At 37.8% G+C, this 16325-nt stretch overlaps 1 protein-coding gene across 3 annotated transcripts in view; it reads right to left on the reverse strand.

Moving 5' to 3' along the window:
- Positions 1 to 16325, reverse strand: part of LOC106178946 (GTPase-activating Rap/Ran-GAP domain-like protein 3) — a 105031-nt gene that overhangs the window by 66770 nt on the left and 21936 nt on the right. The window contains exon 1 of one of the 3 annotated variants that reach the window (XM_013562351.2): positions 4947 to 7409. The exons of the other annotated variants lie outside the window; for them this stretch is intronic. Within the exon in view, the coding sequence (XP_013417805.1) occupies positions 4947 to 5218 (272 nt within the window). The 5' untranslated portion in view covers positions 5219 to 7409. Of the gene's footprint in view, positions 1 to 4946; positions 7410 to 16325 lie in introns of those variants that run through there. 3 annotated transcript variants of the gene reach the window in all.

Genomic DNA, 16325 nt, shown 5'->3' on the forward strand with positions numbered 1-16325 from the left:
ACCTTAAATTTCTTTGGGTAAATATACATGTACATATAAATATGATATTTGAGCCCGCCTCTCTCTCTCTCTCTCTCTCTCTCTGTATATATCTGCGCCGGCTTTTGACCGGTCCAAAATATCAAATGCCGTCTTATACAGTATATTGAAAAAACACATACATGACGGGATTCATTTAGACCTCTACATGTACAGGGCAAATACATCAAATTTTCAAGGAAAGGGAAAGCTAAAAATGTCATTTTACATATTCCGTCACAAAATTTCGAGCCAAAGGTTTTCCTAGAAAAATTTTATCACAATTTTATCACAAATTTTTACTCGACCTATTTCAGAGGGGTTTGACGTTTTATATCGTTTCTAATTAAATTTTGTATTCTGTCAAGAGCTTGTATTGACAATGCTGTTTACCTCTAGTGTTTAGTTTGAAAAATATTTCAATGCGAGCTGTAAATTGAAGAAAAACAATCACTGCTTTGTTTTCTCTGCTATCTCATAGGCAGCTCATGCATCTTGTCTCACACTCACGCTCTGCTTCCATTTCACAATTCCTCAACACCATATTCTAAAGATTTGATGACTGAAGCGCGACGCCGATATGACAGCATCACAAAAGGAGGATTTTATTTGTGTAGGCCACCTGTGTATAGTCGATTGCTAAGATTGATAAGCTGCGAAGCTTTTATTACGTTTTTTGCGGTTAGTATATACCCCGAGTGTCGTTCCAGCTGATCGAAGGTTAGCTTGTTTACCTCGATAACCCTAACCGTCAATAGAGAACAGTCAGTTGAAGATTTTGCGTTTTTAAATAAGTAGAAACCAAGGCACTTGCTGGATATCTAGAATTATTTATATAGAAATATACACAACTTATGACCAAACTACATGCACTTCACAAATAATATTAATAAAGAAATTTGTCATATGTCATATTAAGAATAACCAATATCTAAAGTAACCGCCAATTAGGTGCTAATGATAGGGGATTGCTTAAATCAACAACTAATTAACCAATCAACGGGCTATTTAAGAGAATAAAAACAATCACATCTGGTCTAATAACCCACTGGGTTGTAGCGGTGCTGCATGCACCACACAGGGGCGGATTTAGGCCGTCTTCTGGGTCTTCCGGAAGACGGTCAGATTATCAAGTTTACATTGACGGGTATCTAATTTTTTTTCTGTCGGAAGACGGTCAAAAATGGTGGATGGATCAACAAAGATAATTTGGAAGGCTGTCAGAAAACATCTCTGAATCCGCCCCTGCCACAGAACACAGGCTGTGAAGTTACAAATAAACTGATTTGGTATTCATGTGACGTCAGTGCGACCTAGCCGGTTCGGGTTTAAATTATACTGCGTCTTCCTGGACCTTTAACCACAAAACTTTAAAAAGCAGCCAAAGTCGTTGGTTTCTCCAGGCTTTTGTTTTCGGACAGATAAAAATTGAACTCCACACAGAAAGACCGCATTAACAAAGAGGAAGTGCAGTGCCGTATGTTCATCTCTCTAAGGTTAATGTGTGTACATTTCCCCAATGACTTAACCAAATGTTTGATAAAAAAGAAGGGTTCACTGCTCCTTGGCAATGACTTTTTTTCACCATAGCTTTTAGTGGGCTGAAATGTTGCATTTGCATGCTAGCGCGTCGGTAAATTTTCAAAGGATTGAGTCACACATTTACATACAACCTATGACAAAGTACTTTACATTAGCTACAATCATATTCTCTAAAAATTAAAGTAATTTTAGAGGAAACCAGACGTACATGATAACAATAAACGTAGATTTTACTGGCTTGAGATATTGAATCCAATTACAAAAGAATATGTATATTTTCTGACATTTGGGGTAATATATTATAATTGAGTGGAAATATATGCTATATTATTATTTATTGACTTTTTCAAATCGCACTTGTATTCCTTCAACATTTTAAATATTTTTCCATTCACAAAAATAAGAGCAGGTTAATCAAATTTCTTTTTACAGGGAATTAAATAACTGTATCCAAAAGTAAGATCCAATAGAGACTCCAAGAAGCCTTGCTTTCTGCATAAGAGATAATGAATATAGCAATTTCATGAACAGGTTCATGCAAGAGCAAAGTGATCTTTTCCATATCTTTTGTTCAGAAAGCAGGCACAAGACGTTATTTATTCAGTCCGTCACACAATTAAGTATCAGGATTGACGTTTGTATACACGTCAACTACAATTCTTGATTTGGAGAAAAAAGTAACAGACTCACGTTTCAATTAAGATGACAACTTGTCACATTAGCCTGCGGTTTATCAATACCATTAAATTAGTACCTCAGATGACACCATAAGCAATAACAGTTTCTAGAGAAGAGGGATGCCTTTTGCTACATACTTTATAATATCTTAAACATAAACACCTTTTCGAAGAGTGAGATGTTGGTGTTGTGCAGAGGGGGTGGTATTTCAGTAATGGCTGGTCGTTTAAATTCGTGTACTTGACCTTCGATGCAGCTGTTTCCACACAGGCCGTGTGACTCAAAAAATTCAAACCTGTTTTAACTACTGCTGAGTCACACGAAACCGTTATGGCAGAAAAGACCGTTCAATACGTATGTTGTGCATAAAATCAGTAAGTCATGTTTTACTTGAATACAATTTTTAGCACGATGAAATAGTCACTCAGAAGATATGTTTCCCTCAGCACTACGGATAAAAAAGTAAACGTAAATCACGAAATCAATTATGGGATAAAAATCACTGTTTTACGAAGGAAAGGAAAGCTTTTCTTATTATTCCATAAATGAGGACGAATTTCCAGGAATTTCAGTTTAGCACCTCAGTACCACAAAGGGACCGGAAAGCCACGGAGGATAGGCTTAAAGTTATTTTTATTTCCCACGACCCCACCAAGTGCATGTTTTTTCATCTACTGCTTTAACCTACTCATTTTTGCTAATTGCCTAACCAACTTCACTGAATATATAATCCAAGATACAGCAGTACAAACAAGCAAGAATGGTATAGATGTAATAATGATGTGAGGATATGCATATATATATATATATATATATATATATATATATATATATATATATATATATATATATTTACATAAGTGTGCTTTCTTTACAACATTTTTTCAAATAAAAATCTGTTTTGACATATACATATTTAATATACACATCCACCTGGACACAAATATAAACAGCACACACAATTATCAAACAACACGCAATAACAACATAAACATCACCTACATCATGTATATATATGTATATGGCACAGGCACGCACGCACACATACATACACACAAACATACACACACATGCATATTCCGTATTGGCAGCATGCTTCATGTGCTACGGAGAGCTAATTCCTGACTTGACTTCATATCGATTCCCGGGCCACGACCTCGGAGCAGCTGATACTTCTACCGTGACGCCTAGCCTAACTTACAACTTCTTCAACACAAAGCATTTAAATTCTTCTCAGTAAATTGATTCAGTAAATATCTCCAAATAAACCTCTTCCATAAATTCATGTACACCATATACAGACATACTCATGTGTTTGTATCTGTGTATGTTACAAGGGTCGAGGACAGCTAAACGATTTTTTGTGCCATAACTATCAATAAATCTCCGGACATAATCGAGTCAAAAACGGTTCATTTTGTACACACGCCGTGTGGCAACATAATTATGCGTCATCATTCTAGGTTCACAGCATGTTGTCGAGCTTAGCTTCATAAACTGATTGCAATTAATCCAAGGTAATTGACAGACCATGCTGAGGAACGACTGGTGTTTAATCTGATCGATATACTTTTCGCTTCGATTAAAACCTAATACCCTTGTGCGGCACAAATGAATCGGTTTTGGGAAGGCTTGCGTGATCCGATCTAATGCAACATGCACGTTTATCGACAGTTTTATCATCCGTAGCTTCCAAGATTGACTGGCGTTCCGGAGAGTGTACAGGTGGTAAACTCATTTAAATCACCCTGACGAACGTCAACGTGGCTATTCTTTTTACCGTCCGTGTTAAATAATTCCAACCTGTTCGTGTATAAAACATCAATAAGACCATGCACCACGTGAAAATTTGCTAGGAATAAGGAGTAGTAAAACTAGGCTGATTTAAATTAAAACAAGTTATTCAATATCTATGGCCTGTAAATGAGGACATATGTCAGAATGTACTAATTACAAAGTCCACGCAAACTTCGTAGTGTAAACTCAGTGTGACAGGAAGAATATGTTTGATCAATTGGCGGAGATATATCGTAACTATTTCCTAAATAAAAACAAATAGGCATAAGAGAGAAAGAGAGAGAGAGAGAGAGAGAGAGAGAGAGAGGGAAAACTTGTCATGCTAGTTCGATCACATAACATGTATTTCCTTCATTTGAAAAGCGTTCCGATATTTTACACGTACCTCATTTTCTAGCTATAGTGTACCAATGAACTCAAATGCACTGTACAATGTGCCTCAATACTTTGCCAGTAGCCCTCAGCTAGTCTGACTTTGTGTACCGTGTAACGTTTGGCTGACTTAAGGTTAACAAGGAGAAAACACATAAGCTCTTATATGTAACATCGAAGAACGTTGAATAATATATTAAGCCTCAGCTTTGCAGGGCTTGCGGACAATGAGTTTTTGTCCACTTTACAAATTTGCACAAAATGAAATCCTGCAATATTTGATAAAAGTGCATTAAAACAGATGTACGAAGGTGATACAGACTATCATATATTGTCAGACTCACAACTTTGAAGGGGTTAGAGTGGGCAAAATTCGTTTCCTATCAGGTGGCAAGCCCGGTGTAACAGGGGCTTAATCCTGCATGAACTTGTACCGTGCATTGTCTTAAACGATATGTTTCCTCAAAACTTGGCTATTTTAATATATATTTGAACATTTGAACAAATGAACATAATACCAATAATTCCAATTAACTTACCCCTCGTCCCCGCCCTCAAAGAAACAAGTACATCTCTGTTGCCCAGGAGGGACTTGCAGCCACTTGCCATCGGCGCCAATATTCACGCTGCGCGTTGCCTCGCGGCGCCGTCGTTTCTTGATCGACGAGAACGCCCGGCGCAGCAAGCCCGGCTTTTCCACAAACGGATCCGTGTCGTTTGACTCCTCAATGAGCTGAATTTCCACCATGGATCGACTCTCCCTCGGCATCATGGAGAGATTCGGCGGGCACAAAGAATTTTCGTCTGCCATGATGTCGTACGGTGTGTACTTGCTCTTGCAATGAACTGTTGCAGACGCCCTGAGGACTTCCGCGGTTTTCGTCGAAGCGGAGGCTATTAAAACGTGCGCAGTGTGTTGAGGGCGGTGACCTTCTCTGTGCTGGTGAAGAAGCGTTCATTCCATTCAACAACTCTTGCGTGGGCTTACGCAGGATCGGGTGTCTTTTGTGATCGTTTTGTGGTTGAGGAATCTTATCTTGTAACGCCACCTTTTGAACGTTGACTTTCGAGCGGGCCACCTCGTTTTTTTCCTGGCTGCGGCCCAATAAAGGAAGCGCTTATGACGCTGACACTCGCTATACAAAACGCCTGTACACAACAAACGACTGTCACAATATTAGTGACTTAACCCCGTAACCAGCCCAGCTGAGTGCGAGGTTATAAATAAATATATGATCTTAACTGTCCGTTCACTACTGCTATGTGTACGCAACGAACACAGACCCAAAATAAAGTCGGATTGTAATATGTTTCACTTAGTGTTAACTTGAAGTGTTAACAAGGACTAAGCCTATAATCAAACGAAAATATAAGCGCCATTTAAAATACTGTCCATTCACATTTGATTGTCACTGCGTCATGCTATTCGCTCTTATAGACCAGTTGGACAAGTAATTTCAGGAATCCAATTAACGCCAGGTTTTTACTATTGGCATAAGTCCAAAAATTCATAAAACTTACGGATCTAGTGGTGATCTTAGTTACGCAACAGGTAGTTGCCAGTCGGTAGGCGAAATATCGAAAAGGAAAGCAATTCTCTTATGGTCCAGCCATTATCGGACAGAGCTATCCCATTAATTAACAAATCGGAAAGATCTCGTCAAAATCGCAAATTGATTCTCCGTCGCTAAGAACCACTACTAGTTAGGCGTACCAATCACACGTGCTCGTTCACATGGTAACTTCCTCCAACCGCTCAACATATACAGCTTAGACAGTTATACTCACTGAAGGTACTCGCTATTTAGATAAGAAATAAGCAATTTACTTATCACTCCAGGAAACCACTTTCCGCCTGATACCAAGGTAAATACAGCACCTGCGCTCTGTATTAATCCCACAGTACATTCAGTCTCAATAAAATAAATGAATCCTAATTCAGAAGGCAATTCAGGCATTTGAATCTCACCGCCATTTTGTGTGTGTTTTGATCACCGGAGCTCTTTCTCCTATACAGCCTATGAATTGTAGACAGCAGAAATTAGAAACACATTATACCAATATGTGTCTGGTGTCGTCTTATGTGCTGGTGGTTGACTAGGCTCAGCACGGTCCACGCAATGTTACCGCGGATGTCACTTCAAAAGTCTCAGTGATGCGTTTCTGGATGCAAAACATATATCCTTTCCCAGTAAATGTAGTCTTTAACTCCAGCAGCAGCCAACACGGTTCAGTAGCTCTCCGGGGATTTCAAAGCTTTGTTTGCCCGGAGTGGTCATATATCGGTTACATATGGAATATCCGGTTCACTCATGCACTTAATCGTTATACCGCTAGCTCTACGTTTCGCAACGCTGAATTGTGACATAAAAGCGGGTATAGTCTGTTTTCCAAGCCGTGACCTATTCGAGGTGGTGACTTCTAGCTATGGTGATGACCGAGGCTTCGATTCAGCTGTTCCAGGTAGTTTCTGAACAGCCACCGCAAGTCTGGGTTGGGCAAACTACTGGTACAGCAATCCCATTCTAGTGCAACGACTACCGGTTTGATTGAACAAGGAACAAACGCATGGGCTCCTGGTATCAACAATAAAAACCACAGTCACGCCCTCGCTTTTTAAACGATATACAATGTACAATATATACAATAACTACTGGTATCTGCATAATAATCCATCAGTGTAACTGTACACAGCGAATCGTTGACGTGACGCTCAAATTACCCCTTCGGCTAATGTGTTTCTGCCTTCCATGCGTAAGAAACTATCCGATTCAATGATATTAATTAACAACCCAACACGGTGGTAAGGACGTTGGTTGTCACGAGAGCAATTGCAAAATAATTTCCTAGTATATAATGACAGCAAACTGTCTGTCTGAAACCTTCCCCTCAGCTTTTCTCCTGCAATGGTGAAACAGCGGGTGATGTGGTCTTGGTGGAATATACAGACACCGTCATTTGGTTCTGTCCCTCAATCTTATGAGGGATGACAAACGTTTATTCCCTATTGGTGCCATCGACTATCTCACCTTGAATCAAAAGACAGAGGCCGCCTGATAATTAGACCAATCAAAATCCACCGTCCCAACAAGCCCGGTGCGGCTCTCTGCATTGCTTTAAATGGCATGAAGTAACCAGGGGACTGGCAAGTCCCTGGTGACGATATCGTAATCAGATCGACGTATTTCCCGTGACAGCATGTCCAACTAACTGAATTACAGCACAGTCAGGAGGTTGCAATATTGCTAAACTCGGCCTATTAAGAACTGCGTGAGATCTAATGGGAATACAAAGATAAAGGAAATCAGTTCCGCTCGTGGCGTTTCCCATTTAAAGAAAGTGACAGCAACTACTGCTTTTGAACCAGCATAACCATCCACACTACAACTTAAATCTCAATCAAATGGCAAGAAAGAAAGGAAGAAATAAATAAATAAAGAAAAAATAAGCCCATATTAGTCAGAATGATTAAGACACATACTATACCATAAATATTGAATTGTATACAAATAGAATTCACATGTGGGAATGTCAACAAAAGGCATGTAAATTTAAGTAATGGATAAATGCTGCAGAATCATTCAAATATGTTAAATTTTGTCTTTACTAGTCAAAGGTAGTGTCATGTGTTTTACTGCTTTGAGAAACAATCAGCATATCGGGACTTTAAAACACTTAGCCTACTGTACTTAGTTGTTCTAGTCTTCTATTTAATAACGTTGCTATCTGTCACAATTGTTCGATATTATACTCAAAAGAAATAGTTTCATAAGTTTGAAGACTCAACTTATTAAAATACATACAGTTGTTCCTTCTCCTGTATAACTAGCGCACTGAATTAAGGCGTACAGTATTTTTCACGAATAAAAAAATGTACAGTAAGTCAAAGCACATGTTGCGTATAGAGCGCAGGTTTAAACAGTATCCTGTTGCAAATTATACAAACGTTACAGATAAACAGGTATATATCCGGTTAGAATATCATTTGAATAAACACCTCCTGACGATCCGACATAGCCTATGGGTATGCCAGTGAAACTCATGTCTTGGATTTATTTATTTATTTATTTATTTTATTTTTTATTTTTAATTTATTTTTATTTTATTTTTTAATTGTGTGTGTGTGTGTGTGTATTGACCGCCCATTGCTCAGCTGATGGTTGAATGAGTGCGCCAGGCTTACTGGTAGGCAAACTGTTCTGATTATGTATCGACCACTTGAAGTATGAACAACAAAGCTGATCATGATGAAGTTAATAACCAAGATACAACAATACCCCGTCATTGAGGTAATTGAAAAACATTTTACCGGATGTGTGGTCTGAGCTATAGCATCGATGGCACATTTTATAGGCGCTGAGACGTAGTTTAAAATACACGTGCATGTCATGGTAGTCCTAATGCTTAGTTTTGAATTTCGTTCTGCAATTTCTAACGAGGTACTTTCTAAATGAGACTGAACACAGTACGCATGAAGGCGTATCCGCTTTCTTCCTTTTCTTGGGTCTTCTGTATTGGGTGTTGTAAGGCAATTAATGAATTTATTTATATCACCGCGGATTTTACGGTTATATATAATTACTTTTGTTTTTTATGGTAAACAATTCATCAAATCAAAGTCTTTTTTTTCTAAAATTAACTGGACTTTATCTTTGCTTTACATAGCAAACTTCCATTAACACGCTTGAGTATATGAGATTGCTGTTCTTAACTGTATTACTGGGAGTTTTCGCACTTAAAAGGGTGCGTCCGTGTTTCAGGGAGAAACCAATCCCTTTCTGTCACTGACCGAATAACTTTATATATTAGTCGACATGCATCTTACGTACATGTACATAGTTTGATAAAATGTCCCTGAAAGGGGACAGAAACATATTGAGCAGCTCATCCAGGATATTCTCAGGAATGGAAGTTAGTTTCAGGAACCTCCTTTCTTATATCATTTTCTTGATAGACCTCCAAAAGAAGTCGAAATTATATTTTAATAGACAATGTTTACTATGTGATGCCAACATTGTAGAAACTTTGCACATTGCGCTCAATAAACTTCATACGTATAGTACCTATTAATTTCGTGTGCGTTCTACATGTACCAGGACTTTGAATAATATTTCATATTTACAGGTGTATATTCCACTATTTGTCCATTTAACATGTGTATTTGTCCATTAAACATCAAAAATAATTAACCCAAGCTGGAACTAACACATCTTAAATAATATTTATCTATCTATTTATTAAACTTTATTCAATGAGGGTAGTGGCATGGTGAATCTTTATTTTATCTTCCGCATGGCCCTCTCAAATGACTATGGTATCTATAGACTTAGAGTCATTTCCTAAAAAAACTTACATAACCTAATACGCCCCTTAGTTAAATATGTCCCTCTTCTCGGGCTAAAATGATGCAGATATTTTATTGGCAGCAACATATAGGTCTAATTTTATTCAAAAGGAAAAGACTTAAATGAAGCATTGTTTTTTCTCTTTTGATTTAATTCTAAGTCTAGCTATTTCTTTTTGAAAAATATCTCATTCTTGGTACTGAATCTACTTGTACATGAATTATTACGGACCCTTATGAAAAACTGGAAGGGAAAATATAGGCCTAATTAACGCATGTGCCAATTAACTTGAGCTAAATTTAAATCACACACGATACGATAAGATTGGACCTTAATTTAGCAATGGTTTCCTGGAAATTGCAACACCTTTTACTTATTTGCCAAGTTATTCCGTATCCACAAACTTTCTCGGAATTACGATCTACAGTACAAACCAATTTCGTTAGTTCTTGGTTTCTTATTTTGAGACACTTTCTTCACCAGTAAAAATAAAATGGCAATGAAAAGCTCACAAATGGGTTAACAGATGTACATTTTCTCAGCTGTTTAGAAAAATGTTACTTTGGTAATAAAGAGAAATTTTAAGTAAATGTCATTTCTGTCATGTTTTTGTTTCGTTATTTTATTTGCCATAAGAAATCGTGTCTTTGATGAAATTTGTTCTTTGAGCTCTTTTGGTTTTATGGTTGGTTGGTAGTTAAAGATAATGCTAATGTGTTGTTTCTAATGACCCTTCCAATTTTTGGCACTTCGCGGGCTCCTAATACGGCCTGGCCTATTAGAGGTCTTTCAATTCTTTGTGTTTAATAATCATTAAGCTATACAATTATTTACAAACGTACTATAATTATTAACCTGGAAAAGACTGCTCTCGTTATGGAGTAATAATCTTTTTCGTCACGACACGGATTACTTCCGTTTCATTGAAGTTTTACATTTTATTCACGGTTCCAGTTCTCCTGTCATATAAAACCTAATCAGTGTCTATTGTAATGCCATTTCACGGCCGGATCCTATCAATAATTCATGGTGGCTGTTGCTAAAATTATGTTTTGAATAAAATACAGTAAGCATCATTTACTTGGAATAATCGCTGTTATTTTGGTGGTTATACATTTGTGTATTTTGAGAAAGAATTAATACAAATGGTGGCTGCGCCGGGGGCCAGTCTCGTCATGGTGTAGTACTTGTTTCAGGATGTCGTATGCAAAAATAAAATACGACATTAATAGGATATGTTTTATTCAAAGTGAACTTTGCTATGAAGATTTAAGACACACAAAGAGAGGCGAGTATCAATAAAATGTAACTGTTGAAAATTTTAAAGGAAATGTATTCGTTGCAACAAAACCAGCTACTAATTTAAAGCCAACACGCTTGATCATTTACCTGTTGTACTTATTTATTTAGATATATTTCTTGCCAAATATAAACCTTTACCCTGTGAATTATCATTGGTTACCAACAAGGCCCCCTTTTCACTAAGTAACAGAAGCACGACCTGACCTCTGGATAGCGTCCAATTGCTTTGATGAGAAAGTCAAAGGACGCCTATTTTGCTGGAATCAATCAGCTGTAAATATGAGGGAACTTCTTAAATCTGATTTTTAAAATCATGGTTAAATATATATTCGATTTGAACTGAAGACCGTCATGCCTTTTTTTTTTCTCGCACTTGTGGTGTTTGCATGCGCGTTGGTCATAAAATGCCATGAAAATGAAGATGGCAACCTTTTTCTGTTGCCGTTGCGGTAATGGGTATACAGTATGTACACTGAAAACGGATACGCATGTGTACAATGAAAACAGTATCAGAAGTAGCCTTATTTTTTGGAAGACCCAGTTATCCCGACAAAATTGTGGCTCACCACTGCGGGGAAATTTATATGCAATGTGGTATTTTTTTAGCTATCTAATATAGACTGACAAAGAATTTTTCAATAGAAATGTCATGCTATGAATATATCATGCAATTAACATGTGCGTACTTCTTGATTTGGGGGTTAAAAAGCCCCGAGCTTCAGATTTCAATAATTATAATGTAAAAGCTGTCCAATATCATTAGGTCGAATGTTTCTTCACATTCTGCTACTCCACGCGTGCTTTCAGCATATAAAATATTGACTAACTGTATCTTTTACATTATGCGTCCACGTGACTTCTAATATAAAAATTTTAGTCAAAGTTCAAGGAAACGACAAAAAAGCAATGTAAGCCTGCAAAACGGCCACCTTTCTAAAGACGCCAAAACGGTTAATTCCGGACTGTGCGTTTGGACCATCATAATGCACAGGGGATCCAGCGGATCCAGGACTATTTGAAGGGGGGTGGGGCGGTGCCATTTGGTACGGTTTGGAACTAAGATTCAGCTAGTCAAAATTCTAATTTCAAGAGGGGACCATTGGTGTGATTTTTTTCAGAAATTGAGGGGAGGGGTCAGGACCCCCCTGACAGTTCCCTTAAATCCGCCTCTGCTGCATATTTCTAATAGGCAATCGTTTTCTATGAGTACTGTATGTGCTTAATTTTGGGTACAGTACATTTCCATGTACTATTGTTTCAGTTTCTTTACTATGTAGCTTACTGAAGTTGATGTTCATATCTCGTTCTCATGTTAATACCGTATATAAAGTGTAAATACGGGTACAAGCGATATGCGTGGAATAGGTTGTTATCAAAGCAAACCATACATTTAAATAGGGCAGGATTTCGGTCCCTTGGTGCCCTAAGCTCTCCAAGCATCTGGTGCCACAGTACCAGAAAAGGCAGATGTGGCAAACATGCCGTTTCGAATAAAAACCCATTTCTATGAACTTAATATATATTTTAGGCACGTTGTGCTCACTCTGTCGTGGCGCCTAATATGCAATATATAAACACCTGCGTACACGAACGGTGCCCTGTTTTTAACGTATTATATATATACCCCGGTGCTATGCGCGTTTAAAAACACCCCAATGGAATATTTTCTGGGCTACCTATCCCTCATAGATACTTATTTTTGTGCAAATTCAGGTTTCAAATAAGATTAAACGCCTCAAATAAAAGTACTTAATGTCGGCATTTCCTTCTGAAAAGTACGGGACGCCATGGCGTTGAAGCGTCTGGCCAGTCATTAAGAGCTAAATTATCTTATTAGAAATCGAGTCCAAATGCAGGAACTGGTCGAGTAATTATTCGTGAGCAGAAGAAAATTGCTTTTTTTCACAAAGAAAATTATATTTGGTGAAAAATTCCCGGATAGCTAGGATACTTTTAATATAACCTCTTTCAGCGTTCCATTATCCGGGAACACAGTTCAGCAAATTTCTTTTCATGGTAATTTCGTCCCGTTGTATATGTCTGCTTTATGACTGCTTCGGAGTCTTCATTAGATCGGTAAATAGTATCAATTCCTGGTCTAATCAACGAAAACGCATCCTTTTCCGGCTAAGTATCCTTTTATGTACACTACTCATGCGCCGAACATGTAATTTCAATTATGGTGCAACAATAACATCTGCTTCCCCAAATCATTATATAAATAACTGTCCGATTACGTTGCTTATGGTGTCTGGTCTAAATGAAAAAAGATATAGATTCTCTAGTCTCTTCTTTTCATGATAAAGGCAACATTTTGCAAAGTCCATAGGAGCCTTATATTTGAATTATATCTTCATATAAAATTCTACTGTGTTTGGTTATCTGGAACAATACCCTTTTCCAACCATATGGTAGATATCTTTTGTAGTTTGGTCCCCAAAAAACACAGTTTTAGTTCTTGCAGATTTTTTACCAGTAGCGCATGTAGGCATGCAGGTATGTATAGAACTATTAAGTACAGATTATCCACTTAATCCTTATTTTTATTCTTCCAACATTTCCCAAACGGATACCAATGCAGCCAGCCGCAAATACTCTTAGATCCCGTTATGTATCCACAAGCCTACAGCAACTTAACTGGATATATGTTCGGAACATTCGAAGGAAATAGATAGCAAATATTGTACACTTTACAAATCTGTCATAACATCTTAGGATTTTATTTATCATTATATCCACCACTATCACTGAATACCTATTTTATCTTAAAATAATATTTCGGTATAAGTACGTTCTGCTCCAAAATTTTACATGGTCACGACCAGAATGCATGTTCCAGTACAAAATTTAAACTTACAACAGAGAACGTTAATTTTTTTGTTTGAAAAAAAAATACTGTATCACTTTCACAAAATTGGCTGTGCTCATGCATGGATTGTGATGAAAACGCAAAAGTCCGGCCAAATAAAATTTTGATATATGATACAATAACATTCCCCACGAAAATTGCAAATCACATTTGCTAGAGTGATTGCGTGACACGTATACGGACGACTAATGAACATTAATTCTATCAGCTATGTCGATGAGATGAAATTGAAGCCGTGCTTGGACGAAATGATATCGATGGAACTCATATTTGAAACCCATTACATTCCTTCTAAGAAATGGTGTAAAATATGGGATGGATGTCACGTGACCAAGGACGGATTTATCTGTACTACTTTGTGCCTGTATTAAACACATATTTGCTCTCGTGTAGCAACATACGCACGTGCACACACACGCACACACGTGTAACTACGTCCACATACTCGGACTAGCTTCTCTAATAAAATCAGTAAAATAGTAAAATGATTGCCCTTCCCATTATGATAAGTCACTTCTGTTCGCTTGAGCAGCACACTCTGTTGTTTATTTTATTTGTCTTTATTAAAATAATTCACGAGAGTCGTTAACTTTTATAAAGCACAAATCCCTGGGAATCGGACGGAAAACTGTGCAATCCAGTTATTTTCTCACTGACTAGGATTCATATTTACCACATTTTATTACTACCCTGGCTGCGAAGAAAGGATAGGAAGGAAGGGGGAGGCTGGAGGAACGAAAATCTATTAAAAATAAATAACACGTTTTAAGTAATAAAGACTTGTTACAATACGATACGAATAACACATTACTGTACGTATATAAAGGGCTTCAAAATCCTAAAGCATTGAGGAAGCTGGTTTAGATTATTAATTTAAGTATAAAATTTGCCACACGTAGGTATACAGTGCAGGCCCGTAGCCAGCAATTTCAAAAGGGGGGTTCTTTTTCTGAAAAAGTGGTGGACCTTTTCCCAGCAAAAGGGGCGGTCCTTTCGAACCCCCCCTCCCCCCCCCCACCCCACCCCCACCCAGCTACGGGCCTGCAGTTTGAAATATATATATAGAGACCTATAAGTAAACACCCGGGGGTATACGCCTTCTGTTTGCTAAGGTTTGACTTATTGCTACCGTACAGTGTAGCACGACTCGTCTTTAATTTCAAAAGAGCAACTTCAATTGGATCTTCACTGAGCATGCAAAATGAGAATTCCCCTTTTAAAGAGTCAAAGAGTCATCCATTATAATCTAATGATGTATCGCCAGGTCCCAATGGCAAAGGAACAAAGGGTTAGGATGCGATTATCGTGTCCGTTAATTTCCTGTTTAATTGAATCAGGGGAGTCATTCAAGAGGCGCAAATAAGCCTTTTAGTAAAAAAATCCGAAGAACGAACGAACAAAACAAGGCTCCAAAACACAATGCAAGGTCATATGTGTTCAGTGTCCGTTTTCAAGTGTGTTAATTGCTTCAGTGAAGCTACATGTGTGTATTACTTTTAAACTGTTGGAAATATGACCAGGCTTAAACAAAAATCAACAAGTATCAAAACATCACACACACACACACACACACGAACACACACAAGTGCACAAATACACAACAGAGCACAAACGACGACTGGACAACAGCATCTGTTGGCAGTTAAGGTTGTTTGTGGCACTTTTTCCAGATTTTTCTCATTTTTGATTCGTGGCATCTTCTAATTATTTTATTTTATATTTTGACAGCCAGTCACGTGTGTGTACACTACTTTGGTTATTTTGCTATTCTAAAAAATGTCATGATCATCGTGCATCGTCCCGAGAGAGAGAGAGAGAGAGAGAGAGAGAGAGAGTGGACGAGAGTGTACTAGCAATTGCATTACTTATTTACAGTATGTCTAATAGACTCTATTGTTTAAGTGTTCCAGTATCTCTCATCTTCATCCTCATCAAAAGCATAAAATGCTCAGTATTTCAATACGTAAAATAGGACCCCACTTCACGCTTATCAAACCTAACAATCCTTACGGGTCTCATCTTACATGCATGCATGACCATAACTTTATGGTTACTATCCGGGTCCTGTTTGCCCAGTGTGTTTGTGGTTAAAGCTTGGTGGAGCGTTACTTCATGTGACATTAGAAAGACGAAAATATGTGACATAAAAATCCAGAACTGAAAGTTACTGACCTGTGCTTTATACGCACAAGGCACTGGCATCTTTTTTGAAATATTGAGTTCGGCACTTATGAAGCCACTGAATTCGTACGGCATTAGCGTGGAAGTTAGAGAAAGTTGCTTACATATTTTATACTAGCAAATCTCGCCGCGTCACACCAATCCCCCCCCCCCCCCCCCCAATACACCAATGTGATTGGTGTGCTACAAATAACACATTTTCTTCATAAACATTGTATCTC

Source organism: Lingula anatina, chromosome 3 (genome assembly GCF_051362555.1).
Source record: "Lingula anatina isolate TDL-2025a chromosome 3, LinAna3.0, whole genome shotgun sequence".
Lineage (NCBI taxonomy): Eukaryota > Metazoa > Brachiopoda > Lingulata > Lingulida > Lingulidae > Lingula > Lingula anatina.